At 60.1% G+C, this 22,513-nt stretch overlaps 1 protein-coding gene across 1 annotated transcript; it reads right to left on the bottom strand.

Annotated features, from left to right (window-relative positions):
• Positions 1-683: 683 nt before the first annotated feature.
• On the bottom strand, positions 684-17,881 carry GRK1 (G protein-coupled receptor kinase 1). Its single transcript, XM_032610910.1, has 12 exons — positions 16,978-17,881; positions 15,253-15,380; positions 13,238-13,395; positions 12,461-12,544; positions 10,209-10,333; positions 8,153-8,354; positions 6,777-7,066; positions 5,695-5,880; positions 1,584-1,755; positions 1,054-1,139; positions 904-969; positions 684-788 (listed from the first exon to the last, which is right to left on the bottom strand). The coding sequence occupies exons 1-12, from the start codon at positions 17,674-17,676 to the stop codon at positions 684-686; spliced, it is 2,301 nt and encodes a 766-aa protein (XP_032466801.1). The 5' UTR covers positions 17,677-17,881.
• Positions 17,882-22,513: the final 4,632 nt, after the last annotated feature.

Raw genomic sequence — 22,513 nt, 5'->3', positions numbered from 1 at the left:
CCTCAGAGGGTCTCACCCAGAGGTCCTGAGTTGACCTGGATTCACCCTTCAGATGGGCGGGGCAGGTGGAGATCGGGGCTGACACTGGTCGAACACCTATCAGACGCCTCTCCCTGTGATCACCGCTGCTCATGTCTGCCTTTGTTAATCGGTACAATGTTCTACCCATTTCACAGATGAGGAAACTGAGGCACTGAGAATTTAAATAATTTTTCTGAAGTGAAGGCGTAATCACATTCTCCAAGTGGGAAAGCATGTATTTACTTCACTACGGACACTTAATCTTTCGTTCGTGCAGTCAACATTTGTTGAATTTCCTCTATATGCAAGATACGAGGAGAGCCGTGAAGATAAGTCATACAGACCTGCCCTTCAAGGGCTTTAAAAGTGCGAAGCAGGAGAAATAAAACATACTACTGTGTTATAAAGCAGATGGTGAGAGTAGCATCGGTGAGAGCAGTCACCGTGCTAGAGAAGCAGCAGGGATCCCAGGGACGTGACCCGGCCCCTGCGGAGATCCAGGCCTCCCCAGTGACCTGCTCGGTGACCCTGCCTTGCATCGGGACCCCCTAGGAGCCATTAATAATCCTGGGGCCTGGACACTCAAACCAGGGCCTCTGGAGGGAAACGAACGTCTGAGGTGCCTGGGTGGTCCCTGAGCAACAGGAATGGGAAGCAGGCTTTCAGGCCGAGGGGATGCTGGGGGGGGGCTGCGCACGGTGTTGTGTCCGGCTGCCTGTGGGGGTAGCTAAGTCGGGGGGCAGGCTTTCAGGGGCCCAGGAGCAGGGCTGGCGGGAGGGCAAGCAATCACCGTGAATCAGGATTCTGCACTGTGGGGTCTCCCTGCATCCTCCTCACGCCCGGGCAGGGAGGGACTCTTCCCAGCACGAGGTCCAGCGTTACCCCAGCTGCCCCTGGAGACCCGTCCAGCACGGAGGAGCTGACGGGAGGGGCTGGCTCGGCCCCACACTGCGAGAAGAGGGACTCATCTTTCCACAGGCCCCGTCAGCCTGACGTCCTTGCAGACCCCGCACGGCACAGGTGCACACACACCTGGCTGGCCCCCTGCTCCCGTTGGGGCTCCACTCTGTCAGTGGCAGGTGAGGGTGTGGGCACATCTGGCCGTCGGTCCTTACGGCCTGCCCCCGGGGGCCCCCCACCAAGCTCAGACGGCCTTTGGTGGCTGGCAGCCAAGGCTGGCCGGGTGCCGGCCCACCTCCCCTCGCCCTCCGGTCACTGCCTCCCAGTTACCTGGCTTAGGCTTTGGAGAAAGTAGAGACGGGAAGTGCCCCAGGGATTTCCGCCCATCCACCCTGCCCGGCCTCCCTCCTCCAAGGATGAATCTCACAGGCTCCAGCTGGAACAGGGGAGAGGGAGAGGAGTCTAGAACTTAGTTTCTTAAATTACGATCAGGGTGACATAAAAGTACATGACCAGCTGCCCAAGAAGGGAGGCTCAGCCCTCGATCCCGTGCAGGCGCGGGTGGTGGGCAGGGTGACCCTGGCGCTCACTCAGTCCTGTTATGAAACTGCATTCATCACGGCCCTTCTTTTGTTCCCTGCTTAGAACCACGTCCCACTCACGGCAGGCGCCCAGGAACACCTTGCGGATGGAGACTGAACGAGCATGGCCCCCACCCCTCTCAGCACCTGCTCCGACCCAGGCGGGGGCCCCAGCTGGACGCACCCCTCTCCACGGGGTCCTCCCGGTCCGGCCCCCTCGAGGAGACCCAGGTGGAGGACCCTTCTCCCCAACCTGTGTGAGCAGATAGGGGTCAGCAGGCTCTGAAACCAGGACTGGTCCTAAAAAGAGAGGGATTAAAAGACCCCTAGGAACCATCCAGGAAGCTCCCCTGTCAGCCACAGGCCAGGCGAGGTCCAGATCCAGGGCCCCGGGCCCCCGCGCAGGCAGGACCCCTGTCCATTGTGGGAGCGCGTGAGAGTCTGGTCTCGGGCTCAGGGGCCCTGCGGTAACCGAATACCCTGCGATGAGCCTGAGCCGGGAATGAATAATGCAGACCGGAGGCCGGGAGACTCAGGGCCCCGCCCGCCTGTGCCCGCGAGGCGGCCAGCCAGACGGGAGATGTTCTCAGGGACACGGACGGTGTAAGTTGCAAACACTCCTGGGGCTTCGCGGGAGGCCTGTAACCGTGATCTCCCTGCCCCTCTAGTGAGCCCAAGCAGGGAGGCTCACCTTTCCAGGCTCTCAGTCCCCACGGGAAGCGGGAAGCCCCCCACCAGCTGACTCCCCGGTGAGGAAGGGGGAGCCTTCCGGGCCTTGGATTGGCCACCACAGCTTGCCTGCCGTCTCCTGGGACGTGCAAGCCGTCGCCCTGAGAGTGAGGCCTTGCCCCTCACAGGCCTGGCCTGGCACCCGCGCCCTTACCAATTCTGGTGTGTCGGGGAAAGGCGGCGCCCTGAGCGTCCAGGACCCACAGGGCTGGGAGCGCCCAGGCTGGCCTCCCCCGTCGTCACACCCCGAGGCCCTGGACCTTCATAAGCTTTCTCCCCTCAGCCCTTCGTCTGGACGTAAGGAGCGTGAACCTGGAAAAACAGTGTTCTACCGTCACTGAGGGACTGAGGTTTGGTTTCCACAAAATCAAATCAAGCCTTCTTACCTTCATTTGAAATTGTCTGGGTAAAGCCTGGGAGCCTATCTCATGGTTATTTTAATCCCACGGCCTCTCAAACTCTTCCTCTCTTAGCCGGCAAAATGCCTGTAACGTGGACGCTGTATTTTCACTTGGGGCCCACTTGTGTGTCTGAACACTCGCAGGAGGGGCTGGGCCCGTCGTGAAATAAGAGGAGGTGACCTCAGCCTTTGCTGAGCTCGGGTTGGGTAATGGTATTTGCAGTCATATTTAGTTAGGTATCGTGTTGGTCAGAATCAGCCCGGATCGCTTGAATCACCCCGGAAAACCCATGGGGCTGCCTCTCCCAGGCTGCAGCTCCACTCAGACAAGTGGAAGAAAGGGGTTTATATGTATAGACAGCAGGGCCTGACGGGCTACCGGGAGCCAGAAGGAAGCCACACGGGACCCGCCCAGACGGGGAGCAGAGCAGAGGTGCAGACCCAGGGGCCGCAGGGCTGTGCCAGCAACTCTGAATCTGGAGGGAGATGGGGACAGAGTGTGTGCATGTATGTGTGTGCACAAGTGCATGTGTTGCGTACGTGTGTATCTATGTGTACATGTGTGGTGTGTGTGTACACGTATGCACGTGTCCATATGCATCCGCACACGTGTATGTGGGTTTTTTTTACATCTTTATTGGAGTATAATTGCTTTACAAGCTGTGTTAGTTTCTGCTGTATAACAAAGTGAATCAGCTATACGTATACATATGTTCCCATAGCCCCTCCCTCTTGTGTCTCCCTCCCACCCTCCCTATCCCTCCCCTCTAGGTGGTCACAAAGCAGCGAGCTGATCTCCCTGTGCTATGCGGCTGCTTCCCACTAGCTATCTACCTTACGTTTGGTAGTGTATATATGTCCATGCCACTCTCTCACTTAGTCACAGCTTACCCTTGCCCCTCCCCGTGTCCTCAAGTCCATTCTCTAGTAGGTCTGTGTCTTTATATATGTCCATGCCACTCTCTCACTTAGTCACAGCTTACCCTTCCCCCTCCCCGTGTCCTCAAGTCCATTCTCTAGTAGGTCTGCGTCTTTATTCTCGTCTTACCCCTAGGTTCTTCATGACCTTTTTTCTCTTTTTTCTTAGATTCCATATATGTGTGTTAGCATATGGTATTTGGTTTTCTCTTTCTGACTTACTTCACTCTGTAGGACAGACTCTAGGTCCACCCACCTCACTGCGAATAAACCCAGTTTCGCTTCTTTTTATGGCTCAGCAATGTGTGTATGTGATTTTGAAGGGGAGTGTGCACCAGGACCACATCACAATCTAGAGAGTCTGCCGTGTTTTTAAACTTTTATTTTTACCCTTTTCTACTTGGATGGAAATTGCATTTTTTGTCTTTTACAAAGGAAAAGTCGCGGTGAAGGTGTTTGCAGATTCTCCATAAGGAAATATGCGCTTGTGGGGGGCCCACATCCTCACCACAGTTCACGTTGGAACGCACCAGGATGGAAGGGTGGGATCTCCTCTGGCTCGTGGCATGGGAACGACGGCGAGGGCCAAGTGCCTGAGCCCAGCACCCCTCGGGGATCCCGAGGCTTGTGCTCGGAGGATGAAAGGGCCCAGGGACGAAGGCTTCTCCACAGAGGGCCCCCCAGCTCTGGCCTGGGGGAACGCCCGGGCAGCCCCGTTATCCAGCCTGGATGGCGTGTCCCTTGCCCAGGGGAGCCGGGGAACAGCTGGAGTGACAGCGAGACCCCTCAGAGTGTGCCCGGTCAGGGGGTCTGCACCCGAGACATCCCACGGCAGAGGCCCCCGAAGGCCCATGAAGAAACCCCACAATGAAGAGTCACCATAAGCATGAACCCAGCAGCCGGGAACTGCCCTGTGCACCCTCCGGCCTCCCGGCCTTGCCCCCAGGCCCCAAGGCTGCGGCTGGACGGGAGGGTGGAGACGTCCCTCCAGCCCAGCTGGGGAAGACTGGAGTGGCTGGGGTGGCTGGGGCGGCAGTCCTCCCGGTGGGGCATTTTACGTTAGTGCTCTGGTTGCTCCCCACGGTGGCCGCAGGGCGCCTCTGGGTCGGGGTTGACCAGTGGGACACCGGCGCATCCAGGCTCCTGCACCTGTGCGGCGGTGTCCGTATCAGTGTGGGCGTTGCCAATTCCTTTGTTTCTATGTGAAAATTTAAGTTTCGAAGTGTTCTAAAATAAAAGTGAAGTGACTCCACGACTTTTGCTGCCTGTGTGCGACTACGTGAGGCTGGCTTGAGTTTTACTGGGGAGCGGGGGGCACCCCTGAGCAGACCACAGGAGAGAGACAGCGGAAGTCACACGCAACTCGCTTTTGCGATTATATCCCCGCAGACCTGCTAGTTCATGGAATAACCACTCATTCGTAGGTTGAGTAAAGCATCTGCAACAGCGGTGCCAGATTTAGCCAAAAACGTTGAATCCGTTTTTAGCGTTAAGTATGTCCCACGCACGAAAAAAGTTACTTGTTGTTTATCTGAAACTCAACTGAATCCATGCCCTGTGTCTCCTCGGGCCGTCCAGGCATAAGATGAAAGCAGAGGGGTCCCCGCCGGGGCTGCTGGTCCCACAGGAGGGGCTGCACTTCAGGCGCCGTGGGCCCCGGGCAGGCACTGGGACGGCGGCCAAAGGCCAGGCCACACCCACCCCCTGAGGTTTAGATCACTCTGCTCAGGGCCATGGGGACCTAGAGCAGATTAAATGGGTTTAGAAAGACCAGAAGTGGTGTGTCTTGCACCTGAATGTAGTGAGGTGAGATTTACAGCTATTAGATAATCCATGTGTCTCATCCTAGGACACAAAACCGGCGTCAGGGCCGACACAGCGATTGATCCTGCCAACAGCCCGGCCTCCCTTGGCCGCGGGCCCCCATCTCAGCCTCCCAGGCAATGCTCACGTGGCAGTTTCAGGTCACAGACCAAAAGCACGGGACGGCTCTTCGGGGCTCTTCCAGGACATTGTGGGTGCAGCACACAGGAGAGAGGGTCGTCCTGCAGGTTTATTCACCAGGAGAGGGGCTTTAACGCCCTCGGTGCACAAGGGACCCGAAGACACAGTTGAAACATCCCCACCAACAAGCCGGCCTCTTACACCTGACGGCTGTCTGAGCCACAAGAGCCCGGGGCCAGCCTCCTGCAGTGGCTCCAGGCCAGCGGGGCCACTGGTCCCAGGTGGCCGAGCAGCAGCCTCCAAGGTCGTGCCCCTCAGGGTCACTCCTCTTCCGAGGTGGCTGCGGGAGCAGACGGCAGGGGTGCTGGCCACACTCAGCGTGACACTCTGAGGGCAGAGGCGCTCCAGAGAGGGAGGGGACTGCTCCCGGCCGTCAGGCAGCAAATCCCACGCAGCAACGCCAGCCCTCCTGGCCCCCGGAGGGAGGCCAGGAGAGGGCCAGGCCTTGCAGGACAAGAGGCAGAGTCGGGGTGGGAAGCAGGCGCTGGGTGCGGGGAGACAGCCGCTGGCCCGTCCTGTCTGCCGGGGGTGGGCGGCTTGTGTCCAGTTGTCATCAACTGGCGACAGTCTCAGGATGAGGAGAAGCCACGGGGGTGACCGCCGTGGTCAGCGTCACCCCCAGGCCCCCGGCCCTTCCCCTCCTCCTGGACGCCCAGGCCCCGGCCGGCAAGGGGACCCCGCTGGAGACTGAGCACCGGCAGACGTGCAGACGGCATCCCCAACGTGTGGGCGGGGACCAGCTCAGCCCCAGCAGTGACCCGACGGCTAGGGGCGGGGCCAGGAGCTGGGCACTAAGGGAAACCCGGTCGGCGCACAGTCCGGGCCTCTCAGCGGAGCCCGCAAGCCCACAGGCCAGGGTTTGCCGACCTCTGAACCAGCCCAGAGAAGGCAGCGCCTGCGAAGCTGCAGCTGAGGTGCCAGGGAACCCAAACGGAGTCTTCACTCTCGCCACCCAAGCCGCCGCCAGCCTGCACGTCTGCTCCAGGGCCTGGAGAGCCACACGTCGCTGGTGCGTTCCGTCCTGGGACCACTGGATCCTTTTTGAGTGAAAGGATGCAAAAGAGGTAGGCTATCTACTGCTGGCACTCCTGACCCTGCGTGGGAGGCTGGGCTGGACTGGCCTCCTCAGTCCTGCCTGTGCTGAGCGCCGGGCCACAGCCATGCGGCGGCCTGGCGGGAGGGGGTCAGCTGACCCATGAGGCGCTGCAGCTGGTCTAGCAAACCAGACACAACCCCGATTTGGACGAGGGGGCTGCCTCCTGCACGGAGATCCCCTTCATGTCGTCGGGCATCTGCCCGTCAGGCCGCCACACGTTCAGGTCCCCAAAGATGCCCTTCTCGATCATCTCCTCCTGCCAGGGGATGGGGCAGGTGCCGGTGGCGAATTCCTGGAAGAATTCTGTGTCCTCTTTGTCAAAGGCCACACCCTTGACTGTGGAAAAGGCACCCACATCCTGGATGTTCTTTGCATAGACAGTCCTGGAGTCTGGGACGAAGGGGGGGGTCAGCATCCCTGTGAGAGGACGGAAGACACGGGGCGTGAAGGGCCAGCCAGCGGGAGGAGGCGGCCGCACTCAGCCAGCAGGGCCGCTGCCCCTCATGCGGCCCTGGAGGTGACAAGCCGAGCGACACCCGCCACAGGGCGCTGAGCCAGGCTGGAGACTCAGAGTCCGGTCTGGACACACGTCGCCAGAACCCAGCCCCCATCTGCGCCCCCTCCGCCCCGCCCAGAAGCCCCGTCATGAGGGTCGACGGGCCCTTGGCTGCACTGCCCCCGACGCCGCTGTGCCCACCGTCTCTGCAGAACCCCCAGCCCCAGTGCCGGCCTCCCCGTCTGCAGGTCTACACCTCGATCACAACATGCTCAGAACTGAACTCCCTGTGCCTTCACCCGATCCCTCCTCAGCACAGACCCTGTGGCCTCGGGACTCAATCCGGCTCCGGCTTCCCGGGTCCTGACCGCTCGCTCGGGCTGCCTGATCTCCCCGGGCCTGGGGCTGGTCTGGGCAGCTCTCCCTGGCACCCGGCACCTTCAGATCAGCCGGGGCTGCCACTGCCCTGACCCTTCCCCACCAAAGAAACTTCTCCTACTGGGGCGTCGGGCCAGTCACAGGCTCGCACTTCCTGGGTGTGGGTTCTGGTGGGTGTGGCGGGTGCCAGGCTTCTCTCCCGCAGACACGCGTGCACACACACACTCGCACACACTAGCTTGCACGAGACATGACAGCAGACTCTGGTGGAACGAACGACGGCTGGAGAAATCCCGCCTCGACTTGGATCGCAGGCTCCTTCAAGGAACCGCCTGACAGCGGGTTCAGATCTTCAGCTCACAGGTGTTTCCTGCACACCCCATCCAACCCTCGCCGCCTCCTCGGGTCCCCAGGAGACCCACCCCGTGAACATCCAGTCCTGGGCGCGCTGGGACGAGCAGGGAAGAGGGACGGTGGTGTCATCGGGGCAGAGGGTGCTCCAGGGGCGGGGTTCGCCCAGGCCGCCCGCCCCCCAACCTCACGCTAAGCTGCTGGACGCCAATGGGACGGGGCGGCCAGCGAGGGTCGCCCAGGAGCCCCCAGCCCCAGCTCCCACACGCGGACAGTACCAGCCTCCAGTTGCCGCCAGCTGATGTCTCTGAAGAGGGGGCTGGCGCGGAGCCCATCACAGGAGCCGCCCCTGAACCCCAGGCGCCTCTCGGGGTCCTTCTGCAGCAGCGCCTCGCAGAAGTCCTTGCAGACCTGGCTGAACTTGTCGGGGTAGGTGACCACCTCCTCCAGGACCCGCTGCTTCAGTTCCTTGTTCTCCACCTGCACGGCGGACACAGCACCGTCAGACCACGTCACACCCCTGACACCCACGTCACACCCCGGCCAGGCCCACCCGCAACGCCCCGGCTGCCACGGCAGCTCCGGACACGGCAGCTCCGCGGGCCCGGCTGACGCCACCCTCCCGCGTGTTAGCACTTAAGGGCTCAGTATCGCTGGTCAGGGCGTGAGACCCTGAAGGTGGACACCTTGCACTCCCACAACCATCGCCCCCAGCTTGCCCGGCGAGGTGGCAGAGGTCCACTGAAGGCAGACGCCCCCTGGGCCCATGGAGCCTCAGTGCAGACCAGCTTTCCCGAGCACGACTTCCAGCCCACAAAATTCACTTCCAGTGGCTCCATCCCCAGGGAGCTCCCCGACAATCAGCCGGAAGTCTCCAGCCCCACCTCAACCAAACGCTGCCCATGTCCTCTCCCTGTCGGTCATATTTGCCCTTCCTGAAACGTCCTAAAGGTTCACGGAAGTGGGATCGTCCAGAGTCACTCTTCCGGGGCCAGATTCTTTCATTCATAGTGGGGGGTTTGAGACCTGTCCGTGTCACGGGTGTACCCGAGGCTCCTTCCCATCGAACACAGGGACCTCGGGTGGACCACAGAATGGAGGGACCACAGATGCACTGAAGATGGACCCCAGAATGCATGACCCAGAGATGGGCCATAGCATGAAGGGGCCACGGACGGACCATGGAATGGAGGGACCACGGATGGACCATGAATGGACCACGGATGGACCATGGAATGGACGGACCATGGATGGACCATGGAATGGAGGGACCACAGATGGACCACGATGGACAGACTATGACGGTTCACTTTCTCATGAAAGCGTCTCCTGCTCATTTTCACCAGAAAACAGGGATCCTTTCAGGGCTGTGGGCTCAGCCAGGGCTCTGAGGTGGAGCTCCTGTGGTGGCCTGAGGCCAACGTGGACCCCACACTGTGTTGCGTTACTCTGCTCTTCTGAGCTGAGGTCGGGGAGAGACCCGTTGCTGGAGTCTAAGGCAGAGGTGCACACGCACAGAGCGACCCTACGCGTTAGTCAGCAGAGGGGTTCTCACTCTCGGGGGACTGGAGACCAGACCGTCCCCACGACTATCTCAGGAAAGCAGCGGGGACTGGGCGGGGGCCCTCGGGGAGGTCCAGCAGAAGAAACTGATGGCTGCGAGCCCCAGGCAGGCCGAGGGCCACGTCTAAAGTACGGCTCACCCCAGGACTCCCTCCTCAGCCCCACAGACAGCCTTAGCTCCGAGCAGATTCAGCATGGGGTCCGGGGAAGAGGCTGCTTTGCTCCTTTTGTGAACAGTGCTGGCGGCTCTGAACGACACCTATTCGCGGTTCCGCTGGGCTGGCAGAGCTCCCCGGGGAGACGCGGGGCCGCCACGCGGACAGGAAGCAGGGGGCACGGGAGGCAGGGCCCCAGCACAGCCACCCCCGGTGCCCACTGCCCCCAGGACGTCCAGGGAAGCTGCTGTGCCTGCAGCAGGGCCTGCAGCTCAGCATCCGGGGAGGCGAGCGCCTTGGCCTCCGGGAAGGGCAGAGAGGCCGCCGGCGGGGGAGCCACGCCCCCCAGAGCAGCGCCGCTCGTGGGGGCGGGGCTGGGGGGGGTCCAGGCTCCTCTCCTCCTGACACGCTCCTTGGCACGCGGAGACCCAGGAGATGAGGTCACCGTGTGTACCATGAGAAGCCTAGTGCTCCCCGAAAAGAAGGTCACCAGGTCCTGCGGGGACACTGCTCCTATCACACACACACACACACACACACACACACACACACACACACACACACACACGGAGCTGATGCCAGCTCAGCTGCAGGGACACCGCCGGTCACCTCCTACCTTCTCTCCGCGGGCTCGGAAGGGGCCTCTGGCTGCGATCATCTCGTACAGCGTGACCCCCAGGGAGAAGTAATCCACGGCAAAGTCGTACTCCTCACCCCGCAAGAGCTCCGGGGCCATGAAGCCTGCGACAGGAGCACAGCACGACTCAGAGACCAGCACACGGGCTCGCACCTCCCATCTCCCCGGAACCCAGCAGGGTCCTCGCGCCGGGACATGCGGGGCTGCCCCGCGCCCACCCACTAGGGAGCGCTCCCCCGGTTGTGAGTGTCCCCTTGGGTACAGCTATCCCTGGCGGGAGCCCCCTCCACCCGGGGTGGATCTCACCCCCACTGTGGTGCCCATGGCGGACAGAGCCAGTGTCTGAGGCTCATGCAGGGCCTGTGGTCTGAGGCAGGCGCTCAGACCCGAAAGGGCACAAAAGGAGAGGCTGAAGCCCCGACACTCCTAAGAGCGGTTTGGATGCCCAGTGGCCCGTGCACTCCACTTCTGGGGAGGGCCCTGCAGGCTGAAGGGGACACCCCGAGAGCCAGCTCTGGCTTCCGTCCCTTTGTGCCCCGTGCAGAGGCCAGCCCAGGGCATGGGAAGGGTAGACGGGCAGCACCTGGGGCCCGTGGTCCACTCCCCTGGGGCCGAGTAGGCCGTTGAGGCTAGGCGCCAGGGTGGCTTCTGTGCTCGGATGACTAGACATCCCCCCAGAGGCAAAGTTGAGCATGTCCTTTTGTCTCCAGCACCGCCTGGTCCTTCAGCGTTTACCTGCGTTCGCGGCAAGTTCCCAGGAGGGACATGGCTGGATAACACGGGCCACGCTGCTGTGGCCACAGGACATTCCCCCGGAGGCTACAGGAGCCAAGTTCCAAAGAACCCCCCGGCCCTGAGCACAGCGTCTTTTCAGGGATTACAGGGCTGGCCAGACGGCCCAGACTCTGGAGAAAGACACGTTCCACCAACCACAACTTCTCCACGAAAACCGGCCCGAGAGGAGGGCCCGCCGACCACAGAGACACAGCATCGCTGCGGCAAACAGCCCGCTGGCCCCTCCCGTCTGCTCCACCCGCTGGGACGGAGAGAGCAGGGGTCCAGGGGAGAGGGTACGGAGGGCTCCCCGAGCCTTCGCTGGACGCCCCACCTTCTAACTCACAGCGACCCCAGCCTCCGCTGCCACTGCTTGAGGCCCCCGCGCCCGCCTGACCCCAAACGCACGGGTCAGCACAGCCCGCGGGCAGAGCCACGCCGTCCAGGGCTCAGAGCCGCTCGGCGGCCGCGGCAAAGTCTGGGCGCCCCCTAGCGGCCGGTGGGGCGTCGTGCAAGCAGGGCCGGTGACACCCCAGGTCCACCGACTCCAACCCTGGACCTGATCCGCCGGGAAGAGGCGAGCGGCATTTCGCTCACACGCTCACGCCCTGGAGAGGAACCTCAGAGGATCCGGAAAATTCACGACGGGACCTCTTCCTAAATAAAGCCGCAGATGAGGCAGACCCGCTGTGGCAAGAGGCACAACCCCCAAAGGAGCCCAAAGCGCAGGATGGGGGCCTCGGGGACAAAGCAGGACCCGAACGGCCCAAGTCCCGGGAGCAGCTCTTTGTCCCCGAAGCCGGACACACACGGAAGAAGCAGATCTGCTGAGAAGTCCTACAGAAAACCCGGGCCGTCAGGAGGGCAGAGCGCTCGGAGCGCCCGCTGCGCCGTGTGTGAGCGTGAGCCTGTCTATCACCCCAGGCCCCTGCGGTGAGCACCGAAGCCCCCCGCCCCCACCTCCCGCTCGGATGCCTCTTCTCTGCGCCCACCTGCCTGGGGGTGAGAGGAGATGGGGTGGGGACAGGAGGCGCCACGCACGTACACGCACACAGACACACACACGCACGTGTGCACACACACACAGACACACGCACGGTCCAGGGGCCACCTCACAGCTGAGCACCTGCCAGGCCCTGTCCCACCCACCCTGCCTCTGTGCTGCTTCCCTCGGTGCAGACCCCCAGGCTCTGCCCGTGGCCAGCGCTGGGGAGCTTCCATCACAGAGGGCACGCGTGGCAAACAAGGAGTGATTGTTCCGGGGGGTCGGGGGTCGTCCCTGCGTGGGTGCCAGTCCCGCAGTCTCACCCTGAGAGGGGACGGATGAGGGAGCATCTTCCTGACAAGCCCCAGCCCTCACCGTGACGCCCACCCCAGGCCGCGGGACCCCAGGACCCCGGGCCTCGTCCCCTTCGCCCCCATAGCGGCTGCCCTCACTCCGGCTCTCAGGCCCTCACCTGGTGTCCCCGCATAGCCCTTGGTCTTGGTCTGCCCTTCCTTCAGCTCCACGGCCAGCCCAAGGTCAGAAATTCGGATGTTGCCTGGAGAACAAACATGGGGTCAGGTCACACGCGGCTCCGCAAACAAAGGCCCCTGGGGCTCCTGGACACACACACGTGCACAAGCAGGGCGCACACACGCAGGGGCCGCTGCTCCCCCGTTCAGGCTGCGGAGGGCCCGAGGGTCCCAGCAGCGCTCGCAACTGGAATCCGGGGCATAATCCCCCTAAAGCCAGCCTCCTCGTGGCTCTGTCTTCCCCGAGCTCTGCAGCAACAGCCTTTGGGGCACCAGTGTGTCCGTCTGACCTGTGATGGGGAGGGAAGGGGGGATCTAAAGGGACTTACGGGAACCTCAGTCTTGGGGGTTATTTCCTGATGAGAATCCCAGTTTGACTCCTCACGAAGACAGCAAACAAAGGGATCGAGTGGGGACTCGGCCATAACCGTTAGCTGTTTACTAATAGCTCCACACACGCCGGCCTCCTGGACTAAGTCCCCGCTGCCCTGGCGCCTAGACATGCACCAGATTTCACCAAAGTCCGTCAATAATCTCCACTCGGGGATAATGCCATGCGCTCGCAAAATGGCCGAACGAACAGTAAACAAACTTGAGACGTGTCTTGGTGCCGTAAAACTGTAACGAGCATTTATCAGAGCGGGTCCCTCCCCTACCGACACCCAATCAGGCTACAGAGGTGAGCAGGGCGAGGGGAGGCCGCGAGGGGGCCGCCTCACCGTCGTCGTCCAGGAGCACGTTCTCGGGCTTGAGGTCTCGGTAGATGATTCCCCGCTGGTGCAGGTGCTCTAGACCGCTGATGATCTGGGCCGTGTAGAAGATGGCGCGCGCCTCCGGGAAGCCGGGGTTCTCCTCGTCCACGTTGTAGATGTGGTACCTGGGGGCAGACCGTGTGGAGCCTGTGCTTCTCTGGCACAACCAGGAGCCGCGTGCCCACGGTTTTGACGGGAAGTAAAATCTCAGGAAAGCGTCGAGGCCTCCAAATCCCACGTGGTGTCGGCAAAGCGTCCGTCATTTCAGCCTCGGCGTCCAGCCTTAGGGGCCCACGGCGGAGCCTGGACCGCCGGCCGCCGGTGTCTGTGTCCTCACAGCCCCTCAGCACAGCTGTTACAGGGGAAAGGCAGGGCAGCTCTCCCCACCCCACCTCCCCTGCTCCGGCCCGCGGGAGAGAACAGGGAAACAGGCCCCAAAGCCACCTTACAGCCACCAGTGAAGGAGCCAGGCAGAGGGAGGCGAGGGCGGGCCACGGGACCAGCCCAAGCCCCATCCAAAGTGAGCGGCCGACCCAGAGCCCAGGAGGCATGTGGGCCGTTTCCCCAGAGACACGCAGACTCCCCGCTGGGCCCTCGGAGGACTCCCCCCCGCCTCCCGGCCTCTCCTATCTCCCGTTTCCCTGTCACGTTGCACAGAGACGCAAAACCTAACAAGCAAGGTATTTAAACTAGAGAACAACCAGGGAGAGGGGAGTCAGGCCAGTGATCTCGAAGAAAACAAGAGAGAAACCCTCACGTCAGCCGGAGCGGCAGCATGAATGGCTTTTATGCTACGTGTACCTTTCACTACAGTGTCCTGTAGCAGAGTGTGGGGCAGTGCCACGTACCGTGTGCCACGTGTACGGGCGGTATAGGACGGGGTAGCGCGGGGCAGCGTGGTGCAGGGCCGTGTAGTCCTATCGATACAGCGTAGTATACATAGTGCAGGGGGACACGGCAGCGTGTGTAGCGCAGCACACCGTAACCACAGCACAGCATCGCCGCCCAGCGCAGCGCGGGGCAGGGGAGGCGAGTAAAGCGTCACGATCTCTCCGCTCTCCAGCTCGTGCTACTTGCGCTTTCCAGACCCTTCGCTCCTCCTCCGTGAACGTGCACAGGTGGCTCAGTCAGGGCCTCAGAGCCTCACCTGGAAAGCGGGGCCAACGAGCCCACCGGCAGAGTTTCGGTGCAGGCGAACCCAGGCCCGAGAACGGAGGCACAGCGACGGCCCCCTTGTGTGAGGGCCGTGCGAGTCGCCTAAGTGTCTCAGGTGTGTCAGCTAACTCTCCACAGCAACCTCGGAAGGCCAGTATTTCACCTCTATCCCCGCTTTACAGACCAGCACGCTGGGGCAAGGGCGGCGGTGTTGCCCAGCTGGCAAGTGGGTCTTTTCCCCTCGGAGAGCCAGTGATCCAACTTCTCCCGGGAGCCCAGGGCCGGGCCCTCAGGTCCCCGGCAAACCCAGGCCCCGTAACGGCGACGACGCCCTCTGGTTCTCCCTGCGGTGGGTGGCCAAGCCACGGTTCCCGAAGTCGGCCGCCCAGTGCTTCCGCTCTGCCACCACCCCCAGAGTGCATCGTTGACGAAGCTCGTCTTTGTTTGCCATCCCTCTTAAAGCGCGGCCCTCGCCCCCCTTGAGGCCCCTCCCGCCCCTTTATCCACCGTCCAACTAGCACTCGGTTCACAGCTCCTCACGCCCTGCTGCCCTCCCTGCTCACCCCGCCGTCTGCCTGAACCCGAGGCCCGCAGGACGGACCCATGACCGGAGAGCTTGACCGCCTCGCCCAGGGTTCCTGCACTTCACTGGGACTGAGGACACATCGTTTCGAGGACCCGCGATCCGAAGGCAAAGAGGAGGACTGAGATGGGGGCAGGGCTTGTCTTTACCACCACGTCCTCAGCACGTGGGAAGGAGCCCCTCTGCGCACTCGGCCGCGTGAACCCTCCCGTCCCGATCCCACAGCCGAGAGGCGGGCGCTGACCTTATGTCGCCTCCATTCATGACGGTCATCACCAGACAGAGGTCGGTTTTGGTTTCGAAGGCATAGGCCAGAGACACGATGAACCTGCTGTGGACTTTGGCGAGAATCTTCTTCTCCACCATCGCGCCCTGGAAAGCAGGGTAAGCGCCCAGGGTTAGGCGGGAAAGTGATATTGCCGAAAACGGCCAAGCTCCACAGACCACAAAATGTAACGATAAAACAGAAACAGGGCTTCCCTGGTGGCGCAGTGGTTGAGAGTCCGCCTGCCGATGCAGGGGACGCGGGTTCGCGCCCCGGTCCGGGAAGATCCCACATGCCGCGGAGCGGCTAGGCCCGTGAGCCATGGCCGCTGAGCCTGCACGTCCGGAGCCTGTGCTCCGCAACGGGAGAGGCCACAGCAGTGAGAGGCCCGCGTACCGCAAAAAAAAAAAAAAAAAAGTGGCCATACAGAGCAATTGCAAATAACTTAGAGACATGCCTCACATGCCCTGTTTCACAGAGACAAGATAGGGCCTGGGAACCCATCACGTGCAGAGGACTCCGGGGTTCCTAGGGCCGCCAGCAAGGGGGCTCCTGCCAACCAGCCTTAGAAATGTGGCTGAGGGTCCCGGCAGGTCCCCAGGCAGCCTGTTGGCACTGACCTTCCCTTCCAGCTCTTCCTGCTGCAATCCCAGCCCTTCTCCTCCCATCCAGGCCTCTGAACAGCACCTTTTCAAGCCACCCCGCATCCCTGTTCATTTTCTATATTGATTTTAAGACCCCATGAAGTCCATTTAATGTGTTTTTGAAAGCTGTGCTGGGTAAGGAGAAAGAGCCCTGTTGAAGGAGGAGTTCTTGATGTTGAGAAGCCCTTTCTACCCACTGCGTGGGAAGATTTTAGGTGGATTTTACTTTGCAAAAGTTTGATAAGTTTCCTGAACTCGGGAGAAGAGAGGCTTAATACCCTAACAGTTGGATTCAAATTGCAGGTAGATGGCCCCGAGGGTTCCTGCTGCCCGCAGAGGCCGTCAGGCAGAGAACCATCGAGGGGCCCCGGGTGGGGTGCTCGGGGGTAGCTGCTGTTTGCCCCCAGTGTGATCCGTCCTGTGCAGCGGGAATGGGAAGGAAGCCCACGCGGGCAGACGCGCGGCTGGAGATTAAGCAGCTTTGGCTGACCCCGCCCGAACGGGGCCTGAGGCCAGACAGAGAGTGGGCGCCGCTCGGAGCAGATGCTTCCACCACCCCCAACGCCCGGCCCGGACAGCGCTGCACGCGGGCACCTTGGGGCCTCCCCACACCAGCCCCGGGGAGACTCCCCCTGCAGCCTCCTCCCAGCACAAGCCAGGGAAAGTTCCAGAAAGTCAGAGTAAAGAATCTGGAGACTCATCCCCGCAGCCTCCCTGACACCGGCTGCTGCGCTGCGTGGCACTGGTGACAAGCCGAGAAGCGTGGTGCCACGTGGCACAGGACCCACGCCAGCCACGCAGAGGCCGCTCTGCCAGGAGGGACGTCCCGGGCACCGAGGCTGGTGGTCTAGAGCGGCTGGACAAGCAGGGTGTCCGAGCGCCACCGGCGCCTGCCGCTCCGAGCCAGGGGCTTGGTCACCAGGCAGACAGGCGGACTCGACGAGCGGGCGCGGGGCACTGACCCCGCCCAGGGCCGCACGGCGGGAGCGCCCACCACAGGGTGAGCCGGCCCAGGACGCCCCAGCCCCTACCCGCTCCCCGGAATGCCTCGGCGGCCCACCTTGTACCCCTTCCTCTTCTTCAGCCGCTTCTTGTTCAGCTTTTTGCACGCGTACATCTTCCCGGTGGCCTTCATCTGGCAGGCAGACACCTCCCCAAAGCCTCCCCGCCCCAGGACCCTGAAGTCCAGGAACCAGTCCTCGCCCACGGGCTGGGCCTCCAACCACTTCCACTGCAGGAAGCGCTGGAAGTACAGGCTGTCCAGGTATTGCTGGAAGGGGGCCTGGCTCAGGTGCGCCAGGGTGGCCTGCAGGAGGGGCTGGAAGAGCCCGTCCCCGGCCCCCGCCGGCCCCTCCCGGACCTGCGCCACCATCTCCTTGTCCAGGAAGCCGCAGAAGAGCTTGGCCTGGGGGTCCAGGTACTCGGCCCGGATGGCCTGGGCCTTCTGCGGCCGGAGATCGTCACCGGCGGTGTTGTAGACCTCGATGTCCCTCCAGAGCTCCAGGGCCGGCACGTGCTGCCCGTGGGCCTGCAGGAACTGCTGGAAGAGCCGCTTGCCGATGGGCTGCTCCGAGCACACGTTCTCGAAGCCCAGGTCCAGGCTCGCCTGGAGCGTCCCGCACTTGGACAGCGGGGGCAGCTTGAGCCGGGCCAAGTACTTCCTGTCCCGGGAGGTCGGGCCGCTGCTCGCGTCGAAGCTGGCCCGGGCAGCAATGAAGGCCGAGTTGGCCACCACCGTCTCCAGGGACCCGAAATCCATCCCGGCGCCGGCCTCCCTCCGCGTCTGGCTCCCACGTCCCAAGCCGGCCTAACCCACTGCCCTTGGCCTCTGGCCCGTTCCCACCCTCTGGGGACAGGAGGATGGCCAGGCACCGGGAGCCCCAGGAAGCCCGCTGACCCAGCTCAGGCGAAATCCCGGCTGGAGTGGAGGACGCGCAGGGCGGGAGCAGGTGCCAGAAAAAGACAATCCCTAAGCCGCTCGCAGACGGATTAGACGGGCCACCCTGCCCCGCTCCTTCCCACGGGGAAGGACACACCTGGCCCCAGGCCCAGCACACAGGAGCCCCGAGCCTCCCCGTCTGGCCCGCTGGCCCAAGCAGATGAGCTGGACCCTCCGCCTGTTTCCTGGTGGGGACACGGGGCCCAGGTGAAGGGAGGGAGCCCAGGAGAAACCTGAATTCACAAAGATGGCTGGTGTTTTCCCCACTATGTGTCATTTTTTTCTTTAGAAAACCCGCGAGTGAGAACAAAACCAGCTGATGATAGGAGTTTAGGAATAGGCTTTCTGGGCGTCCACGGGTGAGACCCCTGGCCAGGGGACTGGTCACTATGTGAGGACCAACATTTGTCCTGACCTGACACTGACAGCAGCTGTGTCACGCTGGTGGCTCTGATGACCTAAGGTAACCCCGGCCCTTGCCGAGGGATCAGCTTCACATCAGCCCCCTGCCCTCACCTGGGCTGTGCTGGCTGGTGAAGGAGAAACGCCAAGAGAAAGGTTCAGGTGAAATTAGGACGGGGATGCAGGAGACCCCAGCTACACCCAGGCTGAGGTCCCACACAGAGAGAGGCAGGAGAGAGAAGGGAACGAAGAGGCCAGGGACACACCAGGGGCACACCTGAGACACACCTGGGGGACACCTGAGACATACCTGGGACACACCTGAGGGACACCTCGGACACACCTGGGGCTCACCTGAGACTCACCGGGGGCACACCTAAGACACACCTGGGACATAGCTGGGGGCACAGCTGGGACACAGCTGGAGGACACCTGGGACGCACCTGAGGCACACCTGGGGGATACCTGAGACATACCTGGGGCACAGTTGGGACACACCTGAGACAGCTGGGACACAGCTGGAGGACACTTGGGACACACCAGGGGCACACCTGAGACACACCTGGGGACACCTGAGACATACCTGGGGCTCACCTGAGACACACCGGGGGAACACCTAAGACACACCTGGGACATAGCTGGGGGCACAGCTGGGACACACCTGAGGCACACCTGGGGGGTACCTGAGACATACCTGGGGCACACCTGAGACACACCTGGGACATACTTGGGGCACAGCTGGGACACAGCTGGAGGACACTTGGGACACACCTGGGGCCCACCTGGGTATGGCCTTGTCTGCCTCGTTCTAGTACACAGTAGGTGCTTGGTACATGTATGGGAAAGAATGACAAGGAAGTGATGGGGGTTGGTTACAGTTTAGAGAGGGGAGGAAGAGAAGGGCCACAGAAATGAAGAACACCCCAGCCAGAAGAGGCCAGGTAACCAACTCCACGCGGGGAGGAGAGGGTCGAGAGGGCAGCGAGATTCTGCCAGTGGGTATGCGGAGACAGGCGGACTCTGTGTAGCAGTCGGGGAAGCAGAAACAAGAACTTGCAGCTGAGCAGGTGGGTTGGTGCGTCCAGCCTGGCACTTACTAGCAGGCGACCTTGAGCTGATCTCTTCAAACCCTTCCTGCCTTTTCTTTAACCCGTCAGTGTTCAGACGGGTCGGCGGCTCCGGCTCCAAGGCGTGTTGTAGACCGGAGCCCCTTCTACGGTGTCTCTCACCGTGTGTCCCCAGACAGCGCCTCCCAGCAGTGCCGGGGACACAAATCGCCTGGAGAAATAAAGATCTGCTTCAGTGGGCCTGGAGTGGGGCTGGCACCCAGATCAGGAACCCCTGCGAGAGGCGGTGTCTGAGGACGGCAACTCCCACTGGATTAACGCTGAGCTGAACCACCTCCTGGGGAAGCGGGAAGCATTCAGATAAACGGCGTTAAACATGTTTCCGATGACGGGACTCAGAGATCGAAGAGTTAACTTGGCTCTCTAAGAGGGGCCAAGTATGCAGAGCTTCCCAAACTCACTTGGCCCTTTTTTTTAAAGTTTTCATTTAGAGTAATTGTAGATTCACATGCAGTTATAGGAAATAACCCAGAGACCCCTGCACCCCTCACCCAATCCCCCAGTAGTAGCATCTCCCCAAACTGTAGCTCGGGATCGCAGCGCGGATATCGATGCCAACACAGCAAACGCTCAGGAACCCCCGACACCACACGGTCCCCCTTTATAGACACCTGCCTCCCTCCCACCCCAAACCCTGTCCTGAACCCTGGCAACCACTAATCTGTTCTCCATTTCCATAAAGTTGTCATTTCAAGAATGCTTTATAAGTGGAATCACGCAGTGTGTCACTTTGGGGATTCGCTCTTTTCTCTCAGCACGACTCCCTGGATTCACCCAGGCGGTCACACGCACCTGTAGGTTCACTGCTGAGTAGTACTCCATGGTGTGAATGGACCACGGTTGGTTTAAGCATTCACTTGTTGAAGGACATCTAGGTTGATTCCAGTTTGGGCTATCATGAATAAAGCTGCTAAAAACATACAGATATTCGTGCAGATATAAATTTCAATTTCTCTGGGATTAATGCCCAAGAGCATATGTGCTGAGTCGTATGGTGTTTGCACGTTCAATTTTTTAAGAAACTGGCAAACTCTTTTCCAGATGGCGCTACCATTTTATATTCCCGCCAGCAACACACGAGTGATCCGGTTTCTCAGCATCCTCACCAACACTTGGAGCTGTCACTATTTTTTATTTTAGCTCTTGTGATAGGTGGTACCCCATTGTGTTTTTAATGTGCATTTCCCTACTGGCTAATGATATTGAGCATTTTTCCATGTGTTTGTCATCTGTGAATCCTCTTCGGTGAAGTATCCCATCATGTCTTTTGGCCACGTTCTAACTGGACGGCTTGCTTGTTTGCTGTTGAGTTGGAGGTGCAATTTTTCGATTTTCTCTCTTATGGATTGTGCTTCTGGCGTCAGGCCTGAGAACTCCCTGCCTAACTAGTTCTTGAAGATTTTCTCCCATGTATTTTTCCAAAATTTTTATGCTTTTACATTTAAATCCATGACCATTTTGAGTTAACTTTTTTGCAAGGTGTGAGGCTTAGGTCAGGGTTCATGGATGTCCAGTTGTTCCACCTCCATGTGTTGAAAAGGCCGTCTTTGCATCACTGAATTTCTTTGGCACCTTTGTCAAAATCAGTTGGGCACATTTGTGAGTCTACTTCTGAGTTTTCTGTTCTGTTCCATCGTTCGCTGTGTCTGTCCCTCCACCAACGCCACACTGTCTTGATGGCTGTGGCTATATAATAAGCCTTGAAATTGAGTAGACTGAGTCTTCTTACCTTATTTTTCTTTTTAAGAAATATTTTCAAAAAAGTATTCCAAATAAAGAAGAAAATATTTTTTCCAGTTCCTTAGCCTTTCTAAATAAATTTTAGAATAAGTCTTGCCTATAGATACGCAAAAAAAAATCTTGCTTGGATTTTGATAGAAATTGTGTTGAAACGGTGTAGCAGTTTGGGGAGTACTGACGTCTTTACTGTGCTGAATCTTCCAACCTACGAACACAATGTGTGTCTCTAGTTACTGAGACTTTTGTTTCATCACCATTATGTAGTTTTCAGCATACAAGTCTTCCACATGTTTTATTAGATCAACACCTAAACATTCCTTTTTGTTTTGAGCAATTGCAAATGCTTTCTAGGGAATTTTTGTGTCTGTCTTGGACATTCAAAGTTTAATCTTGATGCGACTTGGCACGGATTTGGGGGGGTATCTTGTTTGGGGTTCTCTCAGCTTCTTGAGTCTGAAGGTTTATGCCTCAGCCCCACTCTTTCTTCTCTCCTTGCAGGACTCCAGTGACACAGACGTTAGGCCCTTCCTACGGCCCCTGGGTCACTGAGGCTGGGCACTTTTTTTCTGGTTCTACTTTCTCTCTATTGTTCAAATCCGGAAATTTCTATTGTTTTTTCTTCCATGTCAGTGATTCTTTCCCCTGTCCCTTCCCTTCTGCTGCTGAATCCATTCTTTGAGCTTTTTATTTTGGTTATTGTATTTTTTGCATCTAAAATTTCCATTTGGTTCTCCTTTATGTCTTCTATTTCTTTCCTTAAACTTTCTACTTCTGTTTTTCCATTTGTCTCAGCACAATCACCATTGCTGGCTGAAGCATTTTACAACCTGTCAGATGATTTCAGAATCTGTCGCCTCAGTCTGGCGTCCACTGACCATCTTGTTTTCACTTCATTTGGAGATCTTCCTGGTTCTCACTCTGATGAGTGATTATCCATCGAAAGCTGGGAATCTTCCTATCGTCCGGTCCTTCGGCGTTCGCGGGCTTCCGCTGACCCCACGGCAGCTGTGGAGGGATGGGCTCCGGTCCCTTGCTGCGGGGGGTGGGTGGGAGTCGAGCCCCCCGCACAGGAAGGGTGAGCTCCCACATCGCCCGGAGCTCGCTCTCTTTGGGGCGTCCATCCCACGTTGCCTATTGCCCAGTGCCCCCGACCCCGCCCCAGGCCTCCCCTCCCCACGGGCACGTGTCCCAGGAAGGTCATCATGACAACGCGTGTGCAGCTCAGCACACACGTTCATGCTTCTGGGAATTCAGAGGCTAAGTGTGGAGGATTTCGTTCAAAGACTTCCAGGAAGAATTCATGCTGGGCTCGTCCTTTCCAGACAGGGCGGCACCGATTCTCCGCACAGCAGTTCCTACCCTGTGTCTTCAGGCCTCGGCGCAGGCGT

This window comes from Phocoena sinus, chromosome 18 (genome assembly GCF_008692025.1).
Source record: "Phocoena sinus isolate mPhoSin1 chromosome 18, mPhoSin1.pri, whole genome shotgun sequence".
Lineage (NCBI taxonomy): Eukaryota > Metazoa > Chordata > Mammalia > Artiodactyla > Phocoenidae > Phocoena > Phocoena sinus.
Note: the sequence above shows the minus strand (reverse complement) of the source record. Positions and strands in the feature narration are given on the sequence as shown.